Source organism: Condylura cristata, unplaced genomic scaffold (genome assembly GCF_000260355.1).
Source record: "Condylura cristata isolate star-nosed mole 26May11 unplaced genomic scaffold, ConCri1.0 scaffold00006, whole genome shotgun sequence".
Lineage (NCBI taxonomy): Eukaryota > Metazoa > Chordata > Mammalia > Eulipotyphla > Talpidae > Condylura > Condylura cristata.
Window position 1 is genome coordinate 25,285,743 of NW_004567107.1, and position 19,723 is coordinate 25,305,465.

The following is a 19,723-nucleotide window of genomic DNA, read 5'->3' on the forward strand; positions in this document are numbered from 1 at the left end:
ATTTACATTTTGCTTTTTACAGAAAAATGATGCCTCTGGTCTAAGCCAATACCCACATTCTTAGCTTTGAGGTATTGTCCTCAAGAGATTCAGATAGCTCAAGGACACCAACGTGTCACAGTGGTTGTTGTAGATAAGCACCTTGGAATACAAGACGTACTCTGACGAGCCCCCTCAGCACTGCCGTGGTGGTCATCACAGACGTGTCCATGTCGCACAGGGCCCAAGAAACATACACAGCCATCCATAGACCAACAGATTTAATATTCGATTGCCATTTCCAGTGATGCAGAATACAGCTGCAGTTGTGTTTCAAGGCGAAGCCAAGTGGAGACGGCTGTCCATCGGCAGCCCCCGTAGATGCTCTCCCACGGTGGTGAGGTGCTGGCTCCACCTCTGTTACCCTGTACCGTCCACGTCATTGCATTTCGGTGTGCAAGACTTCCCTTGTCATTACGAGCCTTTCTGCTCGGTGCTCTGCAGCTCAGTCCATGCTCAACAACGCTCTGGCCTGTCCTTTATCAAAAGATTTGCTGAATCACTCCTGAAAATAACTCTCCAAGCAACAAAAATACTAGCTTGACTGGCACTGTGGTATATGAAAGGCACAAGGGCATAGTGGCTTAGCATTATTAATGGATCCCAAGAGACGCGAGTAATAGTAAAAGAGGGATCTGGCAGAAATAACAAAATGACATTTTTAGAATAATCATCTTGTGATGGTTTGGCCAGGATTTCCAAATAGTTGATCTCTGGATTTTCTTCATTGTTGGCCATCAGAGGCCTAGTTCAAGGCATATGATCAGCAGTGACTTTTCTAAGAATAAGTGAGGTGATAGGTAGCTGGAGTCTGTACACATAGCCATGTGGAGTAGAAATTTATTCCTCTCGTGTGTTATACCTCACAAACCATTGGCCCACCTTTCAGCCCAGGAAGGTACTTGAACGTAGGTTTTCACATCATACAATTGGCATTTGGAAAAAAATTCTGAGTCCAATATAAAGTTGTAAGTCCCAGAGGTCTATAAAGATCAATCAGGGAAATGTTTGTATCCCAGGACGTAAAGGACAGTGCCTGAAACTTGAAATTTCACCACTGACTTTTTCTGTCATTTCCTTATATCCCACAAAAGGACCTGTGCTTTTTGAAGCCTGACAGAGCCCTGTGACTTTGTCTCTTTGTCCCTTTCTTGAGGGGCAAATTGTGTACTTGATTCATTAGTCAATTTGGCAACTTTAATCTTGTGAGGTTCTTAAAATTTAAACTTTTAATAAAGAGTGACTGCTAATTTGCAGATCTCAAATTTGTAACAGTGTTTTATAATATTCCTAAAGCATGTGAAAGTGTTGCTTATGTGTTGCACTTTTTAAATGCACCTGAAACCACACAGCAAGGCCACTGAAACAACTGTGGGATTAAGTCACTGCTACTGTAACATCACCTTCAGTAAAATCTGCCGGTTGGGTAAATTCTTAGTTTATAAATAATAATTAGACTGAACTGCTGTGACTAAAGAAAAACTTCACATTAACCATAGTTTATAAAATTTTCAACTACAACCACTAGTCAACCTAAAACCTTAGTGCATAAAGAACTGAACCACAAAAGGGCTTTGTGCCGGCATTTTGCCTTCTGGTGTCCACTGCAGAGCACAGATTCTCAGTAGAACATGTCCAGTTCAAAGGCGTGGTCGTCACCACACACTAGACGCCACTCCGGCACCTGGGAATGATGGGCCCAGTCAAGTCTGCAAGTCTTCTCTTCCTCACTGAAAAGGAACAGAGAGAGGTCAGCACTGCGGCTCTGGGACAGTGCTGTGAGGCCTCACTAACTCCTTGGTTAGCAAATTCTGAAGTGTGTTGCCAACAGACAACGTTCTGAATAATCTGTCAACATTCACTGGTGAGGGTCTGGTGGTATGGGTTCGTTCATAAATTCTAAATAGCCGTCCACACAGGCACAAAACCACTGTTTGTGCCACACAGGTACAATTCCACTGTTCCCCTCTAGGGCTCTGAGGCCTGCAGTTGAAGAGCTTTTACTCCAGTTCAGATGTGGGTTTAGTTCACTGGATCTTCTTAATGAGTCTGGGATCTCAATCTCCTGGAAACATTTCCCCCAGCTCTTCCCAGCCTGCCTCCCACCAATGTAATCAACAGCTTCCACCCTGAATTAGACCCTGCAGTACCATGTCCCCTTTATGGTTAACCTTGACATTTTCCCAGGGTAAAACAACAGAAGCTCAGACACTTCACATTACAAAGGAGTTAACTGCCATAAAGAGGGATGCACTTGCCAGGAAGTAGTAGGCTGCCACCAGATCGAAGCATACAAGCTGCAAGAAGAACCGAATCAACTTGTGCATGACAGCAAATACAGAACTACCCAGGAAGATGGGCTAGAGCTGGGAGCTGACTGGGAGGGGCAGGGGGGCACCCAGGCTCACCAGTCTGGGGCTGAGAGGGATCCTATGCCTGAGTCTGACCCACCCCTCCAACCTTGGTCAAAAATACACTGAATGCTTACTGGTGACCAGTAAGCTGGACTCATTAGCAGAATGACTGTATGATATATGCTGGGGATTTGGGGGGTGGCAGTAAAGGGGGGCCTGTTTGTTGTAACAAGGGGCAAGGGAGAGTTTTGAAATGAATCCCGAGGAGACTAAGCAGCTAGTTAAATTAGCCTCAAGAGAAAGTTCAAGGAAGTGTGCAGTAGGTGGCAGTCGAGGGGCCTGCTGGTGTGGCAGACAGGAAGCTATTGCCAGAGGGGAAAAGTGTGTCTATACTTAGATATCTTCCAGTTTCCAGCTGAGCCAGTAGGTCTGCAGCCACCAGATCGAAGCATACAAGCTGCAAGAAGAACCGAATCAACTTGTGCATGACAGCAAATACAGAACTACCCAGGAAGATGGGCTAGAGCTGGGAGCTGACCGGGAGGGGCAGGGGGGCACCCAGGCTCACCAGCCGGGGCCGAAAAGGAACCCAAGCCCGAAGTCCGAACCAACCCCCCAAACCAAAGCAAAAAAAAAACGAAAGCCTAACGGTGACCAGTATCCTGGAGAAAAGACCGTGTGTCTAGCCTGATTCCAGGAGAGTATCAGAATGCCTGGCAACTTAGAGGCGAGTGTGGGGAAACAAAACCTAAAGAGCAGAAGTAACCAGAGATTTCACATGAACCAGACGCTGAAGCAATTCTACATTAGCTGTGCCAGTCTGCCCAGCAGGGGGAAACTCCTCACTACACCCCCTTTATACTGAAGATGCCATTGGAGCTCCCCAAAGGATTCTGGAATGTCAGTAGTTAAAACTCCCATGTTATGGACGAGGAAAATAATGGCAGAGAAGGCGTGTTACTTGGGCAGTCATTGAGCTTTCATCAAGCCCTGTGTTTCCTCTTGTGCTTAGTCCAGCACCTCCCTCAGGACAACCTGGCCTCATCCATGTCAGGCTTGCATAGCCACATCTCATCTGATGCTCACAAGGAAAGCCAGCTCCTTTTCCCTAGAGAAGCAAGCAGGGCAAAGGCCCCTGGGAGCTACAGGCAGAGCCCAGACGGGAATACGAGTCCCCAGCCACGGCTGCGGGTGGAGAAAACGATGGACCCCAGGTTTCTCTTCCCTGTGTGACCTCATGGGGCTGCATCTGAGCGGAGCTCTTCTGGCATGGCTTTTACAGGGACTTTATGAGAATAGGGGGAAAGCACCTACTGACGCAGGTGTTATTTTCCTACATACTAATGAAGGAAATTGAGGTCAAGAGAGTGCAGTAGCCTGCAGGCCCCTCCTCTTTGCTTGTCATTGAAATGGTCAGTGACTCCTTATTGCCAGGGGCTCCTCTGGCTTATTGTCAGAGCCAGAGGGGATTGAGCGTCATCTGGAGCAACCTCAGCTGCTGCGACTCCCTCTCCCACTTCCCACCAAGCTCCAACACCTTTATCATATCTCTGGGGACTATTCTGTATTCATTTGTGTCTTTCACGGCATTTACTGAGTGCTACTGTGTACCAAGCACAAAAATCAGAAATAAAGATAGAGCTTAGCAGAGGACCAACGCATACCAACACTACATTTGATTAAACATTGCAGGTGCCAGGTGGACCTCCATTTATCATGTGAGGTCAAGTGGTCAGATGATGTGGTCAGATCTTCTAAAAGTGAGAATGTAATGTGTCTGCTGAGTCTTCAAAGAATAAAAGGGTTGACAGTGGGAAAGCAGAGGGAACACAGGAGACATGGCTCTTTAAAGAGATGCTTTTGCCTGGGGTGACTGGGAAGCACCCAAATTAGCTGGGCTGTTAGTACAAATACACAAGGCAGAGAATAGGTTGCTGGGCTGTCACAAGAGGAGTCTGGCAGTGCCTCACCAAGAGAGGAAGTGGAGAGTGCCAGTTCCAATCTTATTCACCGATGGAGGCTAACCTTCCCTACTCCCCTCCTGTCGGAAGGGGACAATAATGTCGACACCTAGCCAGTTCCAGGAGCTTTGCATGAGCTGGTAGGCTGGCAAGCATTTAGAACAGTGCCTACCCGCAGTAGGCACCATGCAAGTACCAGCTACCACTACTAAGGAACTTAGAAGCCATGGCAAGGAGCTGAAGTCGGGAGCAGGGACAGCTGGGAGGGGTTCTGAGCAGGACGGTAGGACAAGCTCTGGGATGAGCCTCCTGGGTGGGGCCTTCAAGAGGAAGGGTGTGAGCAAGTCCAAGCATTCCAGGTGCATGTGCTGAGGGCTTGACTGATGGCCTAGGTGACGGGCTGGAAAGCAGCATACAGGCAAGGCCCAGATTTCTAGGTTGGATGGCTAGGAGGAAAAGAATACCCTTACCTGACATGGCTTTGGGAAAGGATGATGAAACTGATTTAGTGTGCACTGTATTGGGGGTGCTTACTAGAAAGATCTTCCTTGAGACTACAGTGAAAGTGATTTCCCCAGTAGGAAAGAGTTTGCTTTAAAGGTGTTCCTCTTCCCTACCAAGTACACTTGGAAGCTACATTTCAGACTTCATTAGAGCTCTAGCAGCAGGTTGACAGGACCCGAGAGCCGTGCTTAGCTCAGCTTTCAGCTATAAATAGTGTGCAGAGAGGAGCATCTGAGGTATCGCTTTGGGGAAAATAAGTGGGAATCCTCAGTGCTTCCTGACACCCTACACCCTTGGGGTGCTACTCTTGCCCTCGAAACACATTGGGTCCATAAGGACCAGGATGAGTGCTCAGCACGCCACCTGTCTGCAGAGGCACTGGCTGACCCAGGACCCTGGGGACTGAATGTCCCCTAAGTAGGAGCCAACCAGCTCACAGGCCGGCAAAGCCCCAGGCACACAGAAACCCCAGGCCTGGGTCAGGAGCCAGCAGAGAGCAGGTCAGAGAGAGAAGGAAACTGGAGAGGCCTGCTGCCCACTCCTCCGTGTCCTACCCCTGCTAACACCGGGGGCCAGGCAGGGGCAGCTGGCTTTACAATAACAATATTCAGCTGGAAAACCTGGAAAACTCTCTGCTTCATGGAGCCCTGAAGGCAGGATGAAATTACGTCACTGGAGGGGAAAAAAAAAAAAATCACAAGTTCTCTTTTGCAACAAGCTGATAAGCTAGCTGAATATCACTTTACAAAAGCTAGCAGAGGGGCACACAGTTACTTTTTGAGCTAGAAATCTCACATCTTTAGCACTCCAAACGTGGCATGAATCACCTGGACAGTTGTGCTCAATTCCTCCTGCGGGAAGCCAGCTGGACACAGTTCTCACCAACCCAGTTCTTCCAGCTGCCTTCTTCCTCGTACTGCTGAACTTGACATTGAAAGGCTTTGGTTCAGTCTCTCCAACACTGACCCAGCCCCGTTTCTTGTGACTACCCTGTAACCTTGCTGATGATCCTGCCTTTGCTCACATGGTCCCATCTCCTTGGGGTGCCTTCCTTTCCCTGGAAAGCCCATTTTCCCTTAGGCCTTATCTCTCTGTAACAGTTCCTCCAACCCTTTCAGGTCTCTCTGCCTCCCTTGCCTGTGCCTGTGCTGGTACCCCTGCCAGGAATGCCTCTTGACCTCCCCCATCAACGCAGCTCTTCATTTCAAGGCTACCACAGTCAGGATGCTTTGCTTACTGGCCTTGTTAAGGGGAAGGATGTCCTAAAGGAACTCTGCAGTTTTGTGGACTCCACCCCCTACTCCAGTCATTGGAAACTACAACTCCCAGCAGTACCAGGGAGAGCACTGCAAGGGCGGAGCTAAGCAGGTATTCTGGGGCTTTGGGGGAAAAATAGGGAGCCATTTTTCCAATGACGCTCTCTCGCTCCCATAACAGCAATGGCTCTCAGGACTGTGTATCTGGGGGCTTTCAGTATCTGGGGGCTTTCAGTTACTTTGTTACCGGAGCTCCAAGTCAGCTGAGCCCTAAGATATTCTAGTTAACTTCTATCTCTCTCTTTCCCTGGGTTGTTCCTTTTCCTTTCCCCTTTTATAAATAAACCCATTATTGACCCTTTTGTGTGTGCCTGCAGTACAACTAAATTTTAAGTGTGTGGGTGAGGACCCACAGACAGGCGGCCCAGTCCACATTGGGGCACCCTGTAATAGCCTCTGTCCAATAAATCATAAGTTTGCTTTGCTTAGTGAGAGGCATGTTGGCATTCTTGAAGTTTTAGACACGCCTTTGAATCTCTTCTCCTCTAAAAGGCTGTAAGGTTCTTTTCTGCTACTCTGTATGTCACTGAGGGGTCCTGGGCACACGATGACATCGTAACTAAGGAGCACTGTGACCTGGCTGAGCCACCACCTGCACAGCCATCGCTCCTTGAGACAGCTGCAGGTTCCCCCAAAGGGAACTGGTGGGGTGAGCTGGAAACCCCTGTCCATTCTGCTGTAAAGCAGGAAGTTGGACCTGGGGGCAGGAGCTGGGCCTGGCTTTGGAATCACGATTCCAGGACTGGGTCAGTGCTCAAGGGCATTGACTCTGGTGTTCCCCTGAGCATGCATGGTCCTCAAGTATCTGGAACCTCTGTCCCCAGAACAAAGACCTGAAAAGCCTCTGGCCAGGGAAGGCCCAAAGGTGCACTAGCCTTGAGATAAGCCTTGGGGGGCACCGACAAAGCACAACATAAAATGGGAGAAAAAGAGGTGAGGCTTTGGCAAATCAGAAATACTTTTAAGTGCTGGTTCTGAAGCCACATCACGGCTGGGCCAACAGAGCTTAGATTGCTGGCCTTCAGCAAGACGGGACAGCTGTTACTTCTGCCACACCATCATCTCTATGATTCTTAGTTATTTGTGTTTGTTCTTTTATTTCAAATAAGAGCACTTCAGATAAAGCAAGGCACTTGGTACATTTTGTTTATTTGTATTATAGATTTTTAGAGACCTGCAATTCTAGAAAAAAGTGGCATCTGTAGTGAGCTGTGAATAGTCTGTGGGCTGTGACATCCTCAAGTGTTTGTGGAACTGAGTAACTCAATCTGGGGGCTTAGGGTGGGTGGGGTGTGTGTGTGTGTGTATGCGTGGTCCTGTGATTATCTAGGCATGTAAGTCCTTGAGGACCCTGCCCTGTCACCAGCGACCCACTCTTATCCATTCTTCCAAGTATTAACCTAGCTGATTTGCCACCAGGACATGACAGACCTAAACTCTGAGATGTGCTGAAATATTAAACTCTCTGCATTTTTTTTTTTTGAGTGTTAGAAACAAAAGTGCTGTGCAGAGCAAGTTTAATATGATGAAAAATTCACTGAAGATCCTGTCCTTTAGAAACCTCATCATGCTCCCCTCTTTTCTGTAATACTTGGTCCGTCGTCCACCTGCCTTGTTTCTAGAACATTCACAGCTTGACATAATGACCAATGACATCAGCAATATCAGACCTACTCCTTTTTCCTCCTTCTTACTTTCCTACAGCCTTATCAGCCACACTCCAGTTTTGGAACACTCATCAAGTTCTCTTGGCTGCCAGCAGGACTGTTCATAATAATAAAGACCCACACAAAGAGCTTGAGCACAACTGGCACTTGGCAGTAAGTCCATGATTCACCTCCTCATTCAATTGACTTGACATAAGCTGGTGAGAATGGGACATTTTCTCTCTTTTTTTTTTAAAGGAAAATATAAGCAATGCCTTTAACTGAGACCAAATTAATGGAACCCAAAATTTCAACTTCACTAAAATGCAGTGGGTGGTGTCCTAGGCTTGGGATTTTAACACTGGGCATCGCTTTGGGATCTGGGACTACAGCCAGACTATAGTAGCTAGAGAAGGCTGAGTTCAGAGACGGGTGTGCTGCAGAGGAAGCTGCTCAGGCGGCTTGTGCCCACACTGCATTTCATTCAGCGAGCCTGGCAGAGAGCGTGTGTGCTGTGCTGGGCAGGGCCAGGCCTTCTAGGGCTCAAGCTCAGCTCCCAAAGGGCTCAGCGTGCTCACAGGTGTGTGTGTGAGGAGAGGAGGGCAGGTGCAAACACAGTGAGCAAGAAAATGGCAACAAGGTGACACGGGGGCTCGGGGGGGGGGGGGTGACTTAACACAGAGGGCTTCCAGGGAGAAATATAGTGTGGGATTTCCCCTAGACAGCTATCACAGCGAGGCAGGTGGGAAGAAGGGCAGATAGCAGAGGAGGTGCCTACTTCCACTCACCAAGGTCGTTGTTGTTCATCATGGCATTGGAGGCCCGCAGCCTGGGCCCCTGCTGGGTAAAGTGGTAGCCGAATTTGAGAAGCGTTGCATTTTTTTCCAACATGTTCACGATCTCCATTTCCACTTTGTTGCCCAGGGGCTGGCTCTTTGGTTAAGAGAAGAACAATAATCACTCATAGTTCCATTTGAGCAGGACCCAAATCATCTCACCCAGAAGCCCTGAGGGGTGGGTGTGGGCTTTAACCCGCCCCTCCAAGGGTATGGAAGTCAGGAGAAGGTGAGAATCGGCTTGGATTCAAACTTAGTTCTGCTGGACACTAAGACAGTTCTACTGCTCCATGAAAGCCTTACCAGTATGTCTGAGCAGGGAGGGATTTCAAACCACCTCATCCCAAGGAGATGTTAATGTCCTGCCTAGCTTATACCCGTGCTAATTAAATCAAAATGCAGGAGGTAAACTCAGCTGTCTGTGTTTTTACATCCCTCAGGTAATTCTAATATGCAGCCAGGTTTGACTAATAGTAGTTTAGACTAATCTCTTAAGCTTACAAATGGAGAAATCATTAAGGGTCAGAGAGGAAAAAGGCAATTCACTGAAGAGGATACAATTCACTGAAAAAGGCAATACACTGAAGAGTGTTAAATGCAAATATTGAACAAGATGTTCAACATCATTAGCTATTAAGGAAATGCAAGTCACAACCATGATGAGATCTTGCTGTATACTTATCAGGTCTGCTAAATAAAAAGTAGTGGCAACATCATGTTGGGGAGGATGCAGAAAAGCTGGTTCATTCCGTATTACTGGTGAGCATGTAGAAGGGCACAAAACTTGGAAGTTTCTTAAAAAACGAATCCCCCAGGGATTATATTCTCAGGCATTAGCCATACAACTAAAAACAGTGACACAAAAATTTGTACGTGAATGTTTATACAGCTATTTACAGTAGATTAATCCAGATGTTCTTCAGCAGGTGAGCAGTTAGGCAAACTTTTGTATCTAGACCATGGAATACTACTCAACAATGAAAAAGAACAAACTAGTGATATTGCCACCTAGATGACTCTCCAGAGAATTATACTAGATGATAAAAAAAACAGTGCCAAAAACTACATGTCATATTTCATTTCATTTCATAGTCTTGAAAAAACTATTAAAATACAGAATAGATTATTGGCTGGCATGGCTTAAGGAAGGAGCAAGGCCATGAGGGAAGTGAGTTTGGCTTTAACAGGGGAATAAGAAAAATCCTTGTGGTGATGGAAACCATCTGTTTCTTGACTGCATCCATATCACTCTCCTGGTTGTGACATTGTCTATCATATTGCAAGATGTTACCATAGAGGGAAACTTTTGTAAAGACACAGGGACCTCTTTATATGTCTTACAACTATATAGGAACCTACATTATCCCCAAACAAACAAAAATCAACAACAATGAAATAAAAAAGCCAAATAAAGCAAAACAAAACAACTCCTCACTCCTCTACAGAGACCTCGCATGGCTGCTAACCACTTCCACTGCCAATAATGTGCTTTACTGAGCATATCATGTTCCTGATGCCTTGAGTCTAACTTGTAGTATCTCAGTTCATTCCCTTAACAACACAACAGGATAAAACCCCATCTTCTCAGCCTGACAGTCAAAGTCCTGCATAAACTTGCCCTTATGTTCCCTTCTTCTCTCAGTCCTCACACAGCCGGCTCACCTGCAAGTGCCTGGTTCACAGTGCTGTGCAGAGGTCTACTCTTAAAGCCCATGTGCTTGCCTGTCAGCAGGCCCTGACCCTCCTGTACCCACCTGTTGATGTATCCCTAGTACTTTAATACCCATCACAATTTACACCTCTCCCATCAAGACACCCCGATCCCTCCTTCTGTAAGTGATCTTCCCCCACCCCACACTCAAGTGGCACATTGTAAATCCCTCTCTGCTCCCAGCCAGGCCTGCTTATTTAGGTCACCTACCTTCATGTCTGCCTCTACAACTGAACCTGCACTGTCAGCATAGTAGCTACTAGCCACATGAATGTTTTTAACTTTATTTTTTTAATGATTTATTTATTTATACAGAACTGGGGTACAGGCCAGAAGTTCAGGGGCAGTGAGAGGATTCACCAGAGACAGAGGGGGGAGCAGAACAGGCAGATCGAGGAAGTACACTGCTGAGGGGAGCAGCGGGTGGGTCAGGAAAGGTCTGCTGCACCATGTGGGTCACCTCCAGGGCGGAGATGGAACTCACTTTGAAGCGACTGAGGCTAGTTTGCAGTGCTTTGTCTTAACCCATTGTATCACCAGAGAGGGCCCCTGTTTTTAACTATAAACAGTTATAATTGAATAAAATAAAAACTGCAGTTCCTCAGTTGCACCAACTGCACTTCAACTGTACACTAACCATTGGCTAGTGGCTACCATACTGGTCAGTGCAGATATAGAATGTTTTCATAACAGTAAGTCCTGCTGGGTGGTGCTGCGCCAGGCTTGGGCCCTTCGATGGTACTCCGTATCTCTAGGTCAAGGTGAATTGAATTGCATGGGTGGGGGAGGGAATAAGTGTGTGCCGATATGCAGCGACCTGTGATGGCTAAGAAGACACATCAGCCAAGCATCCAATGGGCAAGCATGGAACCACACTTGATTCTCTTAACTGAGAATTCCTCCAGGTATTGAGTTCACTAGGGCTGATCTGGGGTCAAACAAGGCTGGGGAAGCCGACTATGGCAGGCACCAGGACGTTTGTGAAATTCCACTAGGGCATCTGGCAAGGCTCCTGAAAGTGCTGGGAAGAACTCAGGCCTGTCCTCAGAGGACTCAGCTCAGCCCTGGGCCTGACTGGCTTGGCCCAGCTGTGACAATACAGAGACTATCTGAGGCCCCAGGAAGGAACTGGCAGATCCCTTGCTCACCCCATTTAATACAAAGTCTGGCCTCTGCTAGAGGTCACCTGTGGGAAATCTCAGCTAGTGCTCAAGATGGGCGAGGGCCAGAAAACACTGGTGTCTCCTGAGTGCAGGGGTTGTGGTGCTGCTTTGCAATGCTGCCACTCCATGCCCCTCAGATGCCCTGAAGCAAACAGCATCTCGGTGTCCTGCCACAGGGTGTCCCGATGCAAACAGCCCCCGTGCAACCTCCTTACCTCCCTGGGAGGTGGGCAGGACAGACAGAACTGTCTCATGGTAGAGGTGAATAAATGAGTGGGAACTGGACCATGCTCCCTGCACTTAATTAGTGACAGAACCAAGGCCTGACCTTGGCTTGGGGGTAGAAGGACTTTAGAGAATCATATTCTCAAATGAGTGTCCCATACCCCTGGGATACATGCAGGTGCATCTAGATGTGTACGACATAAGAAAACCAAGACCAATCTTCCTGGACTAAACCATGACTTTTTACTTTAAGTAGTAAAATAGAGTGCACATACATCTGAAATCTCAAGCTTGAAAGCAGCTTCAGATTCACTTCATTTTCAGGCCCTCTGCCTTTCTCAGGGACTCCGAGTGTGATGGCATCTACCATTTCACGGATGAGAAGAAGCTGTGGGGACAGCGTGAGGACTAAATCTCCGGTCTCTTAATTATTTGTCAAATACTTTCTATGCAGTGATGATTGTGCAGTAGGCAGTGTCATAACATGTCTCAAGGGCTGACTTGTTTCCTCGCTGACTATTTCCTCTGGAATAGGTACTATTCTTACACCTTTCATCTTTTTAAAAAAAATTATAATAGTTTACTTTTACATATTTTTGTGCATTTTTCCATCTCATTGGCAGTCCCCTTGGGTTTCCCATCACCAAATCACCCATGTGCCATCACCACAATCCAGTGCAGTTCCCTCCCCCCACTGTTTTTGATCCCATTCCCCACCCTGCCCCTACAAAATGTCTCTGGTATATAGCTGTTCATCATTATCATTATTTTCTTGCCTGTTCCATTATATTCCTGCTATGAGAGAAACCTTCCATATTTTTCTTTTTCTTTCTGGCTTATTTCACTAAGCATGATCTTTTCCAGTTCCATCCATGGTGCTGCAAAAATATCTTTCATCTTACTGGTGAGGGACTTGAGGAGCCGAAGCATTGCCAAGCTTCTCCCAAATCACCGTCAGGTGCGGAACAAGGATTTGAGCCCAAGCCTCTGGGATTGCTAGGAAGTGGGCCAATGAGAGGGGCTATGGGACAGATGGGCTGGGCTGAGCATGGCAGCGGGCAGAGCAGGAAAAGCCAGCCAGCAGCAGTGTCTGCGCAGGCAAGGATCTGCCTGGTAATGCGGTGGGCTCTCCCTGCAGGGGAGGGGTGGGAGGCGTGTCTCCCCAGGTCTTCCACATGGCATCACCAAAGGGGAAGGCTCGGGTGCTGTGACCTTTCAGGTTTCTGGGGCGGCATTCTGTGTATCTAAGAATAGCCTGTGTGAATGGCATAAAAAGGTCAGGTGGGTGACCTGGACAGTGGGTGAAGGCAATTAGGATGCCCCTGGAGAGTGAGCCAAGAGCTGTCATGCCAGGACTAGCAGCTGCAGAGCCAGGGAAGGGCGGCAGGGAAAGAACTCTTGTGCCCCTTCGGATTTGCTTAGAAGAAGCCCACGTGGCAAGGGGCTGAGGTCTCCTACAACTGCTCCATTTGAGAAGTAGCTCCCTACCCTCAGCCAGCCCTTGCGCTGCCATGTTAATTAGACCCACTTGGTGGGGAAGGGGAGGGTGGGGAGGACTGACCATCCAGAGGCAGATTCTAGTTCATTCAGAGAACTTTTGCCATCCTGCTTTTTCCAGTCTCCCCTCCCTTCCTCTCTTTTTTTAAAATTTAAGTATAACTTACACATAGCAAAGCAAATATATCCCAAGTGGCCAGCTGAATCCAAGCATACATATGAACTCCTTGGCAGTCACCATCAAGATCAAACCATAGACCATTCCATCCCTCCTCCCCACCCCCAAGCTGGTTCCCTCCGTGGCCAGGGCCACCCATCTGCTCTTGGAGTCCAGGCGCTCAGAAACTGGGAGGCTATCCATGGTTATTGTTTCAAGCTGCTCAATTTTGGGAGTAGTTGTTACACAGCTATAGAAAACTGACACACTCCCAGCTAATGAACAGAAAAAGTCAGACAGAACATATATGTGATTCTACGTATATGAAGTACAAGAACAGGCACAACACATGTATGGTTAACTCAGAAGGTGGCTGCCGCTGGAGGGCAGGGGAGGGGAAGAGGGGACCAGCTGGGGGCTGGAATGGTCTATGTCTTGATCTTGGTAGTGACTGCCAAGGAGTTCATATGTATGCATGGATTCAGCAGACCACTTGGGATATATTTGCTTTGCTATGTGTAAGTTATACTTAAAAAATAAATAAATAAGAGAGGAAGGGAGGCGAGACTGGAGAAAGCAGGGAGGGAAAAGTTCTCTGTGTGAACTAGAATCTGCCTCTCGGAGGTCACTCCACCCCACCCCACCAAGTGGGTCTAAATTAACAGTAAAAATACATCACCTCCTCTGCACTGAGAAGCGCACCTCCGGAGTACTGATTAAGAAACTAACACACTGGGGCCCTCCCTGGTGGCGCAGCGGGTTAAAGCACAGCACTAAGAAGCTTAAGCCACTTCCGCCTGATTTCGATCCCCGCCTGATTTCGATCCCCGCCTGACCAGGAGGTGATCACCTGGTGCAGCAGATCTCTCCTGACCCGCCCGCTGCTCCCTCAGCAGTGTACTTCGTCGATCTGCCTGTTCTACACCCCACTCTGTCTCTGGTGAATCCTCTCACCCTCCGCATCTCTGGCCTGTACTCCAGTTCTGTATGAATAAATAAATCTTTAAAAAAAAAAGAAACTAACACACTGAATTCCCTCACAATGCTTTCAGGCAAGCATGAACACCTCCCCATTTCACAGATGGAGAAACTCAGGTGTGGGCACCCCAGTGATGCCCCAGTTACCTGGAAAAAACATGTCGGAGCTGGGGCTTTGCTGGAAATTGAACCCTTGCTTGAATTCAAGAGTCAGAGATTTAAAGACAGTCTGGGGCATATCTAGAAAGCGCCTGTGTTTTCAGAACAGAGTGCAGCCTCCAGTGGGGACTGGACTCGTTATGAGATGGCTATTGTTACATCTTTATTCTGTGTCATTTTGATCTGTGTAGGAGAGGGAGTTTCTCTATGTCGTTTTTGTTCTATAGACTTTATCTCATTTTCCCCTGAGAAGTGAAGCCAGTAAAAGAAATTAATAGACATTTTGAGAAAAAGATAGTGAAATATGCCTGTCCTCTTTTGGGGGCTGAATATCTCCAGGCCAAATTAGTTCCACACACAAGGAGATTACAGACACAAAACTTTAGGTGCAGGATAAGAACTGTTGCTAAGACACTAAATGTGGAAGGAATGCCACAGCCTGGTTGGAAAGTCGTCTCTTGGTTTTCAAGAGTCTGTTCTCCTTAGATGCAAAACCCAAAAGTCATACTCAAGTTCATTTAAAATAAAGTTAGCCAGCTGCCATGGCATGTAATCTAAAATGAAGGGACAGTTGCCGTATGTTACAACCTTCATGATCCAATCCCAGCATAGCTTCGTTTTATTGCTAAACTAGTTCCATTAGGAATATAATCTGATCTGGAAAAATAAGAACACATATCTACCTCCTTTAGCTTCTCTTAAAATAAAAATTATATCCTCACCATCAATATTGGAACGAAAAGAGGGAAATCTGGCCAAATTGCCTCCACATCTTGTACATGCCCTTATTGGGGTGGGGCAGGGATGGGGGGATGTTTTCAGGCTGAGGACAGGGAGAGAGCTCTGAGCAATCCGAGTTTGGGGAAGGGCCTGCTGGAGGCAGTCTGCCGGGAGTGAGTGGGTACAGAGAATCACTGCATGGGTGGAACCATGACGGGCAAAGGATCACTTCATAGGATGAATGGGCCTACAGATACTCCAGGGCCGGTTCCCTGGGGTCTGAGAGGGTCTCTCAGGTCCATCCATAAGTGCAGCCTGTGGCAACTTCAGAACATTGCTTGGAGGTAACGAGAGACTGGCTGAGTAACCACGTGGCTTCAGCTCTGGCTCCTGAATTTGTGTCCTGAACCAGCCTGTGAGACTCTGTGTCATCTAATTACAACTGCTCAAGTCTTGATTTTTGGCCATATAAGGAAAACAGAGGACAGAGACTCACTGACACAGGTTATAGGCACAAGGGCTGGAGAGAAAGCACCAGCCTGGACCTCGGACGACTTCATGACTAACCAAAAAAGGGGAATAAATCAACTGCCACTCACCACCTCCTCGTTGTCATACCCTGCGGAGCCCAGGACTGGGGCACCAAGGAAAGGAGGCAGACTGTGCCCTGCACTCCTGGATAGCACCGTGAGAGACTCGCCTGGCCTTGCCCTGGGCCTGGCAGGCAGAGTCCCCTCTCTGAGGCCAGTCTCAGCCTTTCCTCACCTTCTCTAGCAAGCTCCAATCCAATCTCCTGCCTCCAGGCATGCAGAGAACTTTCCACAGGTCTACCTCATTTGAGCTATCATAGTCCTGTCCTGTGCTGGGCCCTGCTGCCTTCTCCCACCCTTCCAGCTGCGAACTGTGTTCTCAGAGCCCAGCTCTGATTGGTATCAGTGACAGCTCACAGCCCACAGCCCACTTTCCCTCAGGCTGCCTTTTCAGAGCCCTCTAGACCTCCAACTCCCCTTCTGGTTTTTCTTCAAGTCCAGTATAATCCCACAACTTTCCCTTTTCCTTCTCAGCTACCTAAAACGCCACGGCCTCCATGTCAACCTCTGAGATGTAGTCTTTCCTAAAGGTTTAGTTCAAGCTTCAATTTCTCCAAGAAGCCCTCTCTGATGCATGCTCCTGACTGACATCCTCCTTCCATTGGCGAGGTCTGCTGTCTGTGGCTTTGAAGCAGCGGGTTCCATGGCCATTTTATTTGTCTGAATTCCCATCCAATGTGGAATCCTGAGGGGCAAAGCTAGGTCCTCCTTCACACACAGAGCCTGGTCCAGCCCCTGGGGTGCAACCTAGACTCACTTAACATTGGGATGAATATTCCCAGGATGGGGGGTTAAGGAGGGGGCAGGTGGTAACTAGCCTTGTACCAAGGGAAAGGGACAGAAGAGCCAAGCCAAGCTCGTCCCACACAAAACTACTGTAGAGCTCAAGAGCTCACAGATACAGCTGGTGGACTTTGAAGTCACACAGCCCTAGTCTAAACCTTGCCTCTGTCACTCCCTGTGTGACCTTGGGTAGGTCTGGGCCTCAGTTTTCTCATCTACAATGTGGGGGTGTGTTGGAATACCTCTTACAGAACCTTTGTGAGCATTACATGAGATAATGGACACAGGATATCTGTCCAATAAAATAGCTAGAAGAAGAATGTGTGAATAACTAACCACCATTGCAGCAGCAAATATAAAAGTTAACAACAGTTGACATCTGCTATTGAGTTAGAAGTGGAGATGCTTACTAGCCCCAGTTTACAAGTGAGGAACCCGAGGCTCAGGGCAGCAGCCATTCTCACAGCGGGTGCTCACGAGGGTGCTGGTCGACAGCCCTGAGGAGGAGGGTGGGCAGCCTGTCACCAGCTGCCACCCCCAAAGACCGGAAGCCAATATTCTAGATGGTCTTTGGCCAACACTGCTCTGCTCTGGGAGTCAGGTTTCAGCTGAAGCTAGACAGGCCACTACTCCCCTCCCCCAGGACTTACAGAGTTCCTATTCCTGGGGACTGGCCCAGGGCAGCTGTGTTGCTGCTGCATACCTCTGTTCTATTGGCCCTGCCCCTCCTGGCTCCAGTAAAGCAGGGCAACAGTGGCAAAGAGGGTGGGAGGGTGGCACTGGGGAGGGTGACCCAGCAGCACATCTCATCATGAGGTGTGAAGAGTCCAGGGCAGCAAATTCCAGAACAGAGTCACTGCTGGCTTACGTGGCCTCTGTATATGTCAGAAAAAAGGGCCTTTTGGGGTGAACGAAGGCTGTTCTCAAGAGCTGGAGAGTGGAGTGTGGGTGGGAGGTTGCTCCTGCCACCTCATTGTGCAGTGCACAACATGCACAACCATCCAGGGGAGCTCTGCTTACCAAGCACTGCTGCAGGAATAAGCTGGAAACTGGAGTGTGGCGATGACTCAGACACAACACCAGCCTCTAGAAGTTCCTGGGGAGGCTGACGTGCTGAGAGCACAGGGAGGGGCACATGATTCTCTTGAAGGAAGCTAAGAGGTGCTATGGCGGGCTGATGGGAAAAAGGCGGCGGTATGCTGGCACTCAAAAAAAAAAAAACCATGGTAGTGTTTGCCATTTTCACCGTGTAAATATTTTCACTAGGGGTGACTTCAAGGCAGCAGTAAGCCATCCCTGTGTGGGGTTAAGAAGAGATGTGTACCGTCAGCTCTGGCATGCAGGTTCAAGCCAGCTCTGCACCACCACTGAGAGGAAAGGATTCAGGTGTTATATGACTGCTACGATTCATTAAGCTGTACATTTAAGTGTGTGCAATTTCCTGTATGTTTATCATATTTTATAGTAAAAAATACAAACTACAGAAAATCTCGTTTGCTGATAACAGCTATTTACAGTTTTGTTATATTTCCCTCCAATCTTCTTTCTATGCATATATTTATATGACCATTCAGCAAAAAAAAAAAAAAAAAATCATGTAACATGAATTTTTCAACCTCGGTTCCCAATACATGGTGAAGCAAACACTTCAACAGTGAAACAATGTAGTATATTTGGGAGCCAGACTTGGATTCAAATCCTGTTTCCTTAAGTGTGATCTTGGTAGCCTTGAAAAAGTTATTTGTCTTTAGCATCCTGAGTGGCTTCTCTTCTGTAAACTGATAATACTTACATTCTGAAGGATGGCTGGGAAGATAAGAAATGATGGCTCTGTACAGCACAGAGCCTGCTCATATTTAACATATACATTATTTTATGACATGATATTGTTATTAACATTACCATAGAAGATCAGAATGGGAAGAGTTACTCTGAATATAAATGACTGAACCATTGATGTAACAGAGAAATGAGAATCCCATAAGGGTAAGAACAAGCTAGAATTTACCCAGAGAATAATCTGGATGGTAAGAAGACTAAAACAACCTGTTAGGTAGGGAGTAGGATGGGAAAGGGGGTGATTAAAGAAAATGGGGATATTTAGGTATAAATGAGTTATAAATGTTATGAGTTATAAATGTTGTGCACCAGGTATATTTTATATGCTACCAGAACAGAATTAAGCCTAAGAAACAGGACTTCTCTAAGCAGGTAGCTGATTTCCACAGGATATAAGGAAGGATGTTTTCACTAAGAACAGAAGGGGTGATCTTGTTAAGGAGTGAGCTCCCTGTCATTAGGGACACAAGGACACACTGGAAGAACATTTGGTGGAAATGATGACGAAGGCAGGTGAGCACAGGTAGAGGTGTTAACTGGACAATCTTTGAGGTTTCTTAAAGCTGGGCTCTGTAGATTTTATAACGGCGTCTTCTGCTACACCCAGCAGTGTGCAGGAAAGAGCGGACAGTGAGTGTTCCTTAGTGAAGGGCATGAAGAGACAGCCTGCCTTTCTTACCTGGTTATCGATTTTCAGCTCCACGAGAGAAGTGTTGTGCGGAAGGGCCTCTACCAGGCGCAGGATGCCTGCTCCGGAAATGAAATTGGATTCCACGTTCAGCGTCTTCAACACTGTATTTACCTTGAGCATCTCGGCCAGGGCCTTGGAACACAGGAGGAAAGGGAGGGTGCCGTGAGTCACCTAAGCAGGGCTGGAGCAGAACCTAAAATACCAAGGGAGCCTTGGTGAAAGCCACTTGCACACTCGTGCTGCTCAATTCGGACCAGACAAGACCATCTCTGTAGCTTCCTTCACTGAGAACAAACCTCTGTCTCTCCTCCCCCACAACCGGCCACCACTCTATGGCAAGAGAGTTCTGTGCTCCTTAGTCCGAGTTCAAGGCCTCTGTGACACAGTCAGCCTCGCTCTCACTGTTTCCTGTATGGGTGAGTTTCAGTTGTCTGTGTACTTCGAGCCTGCCCATGGTTTTGCCTTTTGCTCACATGGTCCCTGCCCCTGAAAGACCTTTTTCCTTTCTGCTTCACTTATCCAAACATGGCCTGTCCTTCAAAGCCATTCTCTCT

The 19,723-nt window shown here is 47.6% G+C and overlaps 1 protein-coding gene across 1 annotated transcript in view; it reads right to left on the reverse strand.

Annotated features, from left to right (window-relative positions):
* Window positions 1–243: 243 nt before the first annotated feature.
* The window catches only part of TMOD1 (tropomodulin 1), a 60,431-nt gene continuing 40,951 nt past the window's right edge, over window positions 244–19,723 (reverse strand). The window contains exons 7-9 of the mRNA XM_004677494.2: window positions 19,158–19,301; window positions 8,609–8,753; window positions 244–1,769 (exon numbers count right to left, since the gene is read on the reverse strand). Of these exons, the coding sequence (XP_004677551.1) occupies window positions 1,705–1,769; window positions 8,609–8,753; window positions 19,158–19,301 (354 nt within the window). The 3' untranslated portion in view covers window positions 244–1,704. The remainder of the gene's footprint in view (window positions 1,770–8,608; window positions 8,754–19,157; window positions 19,302–19,723) is intronic.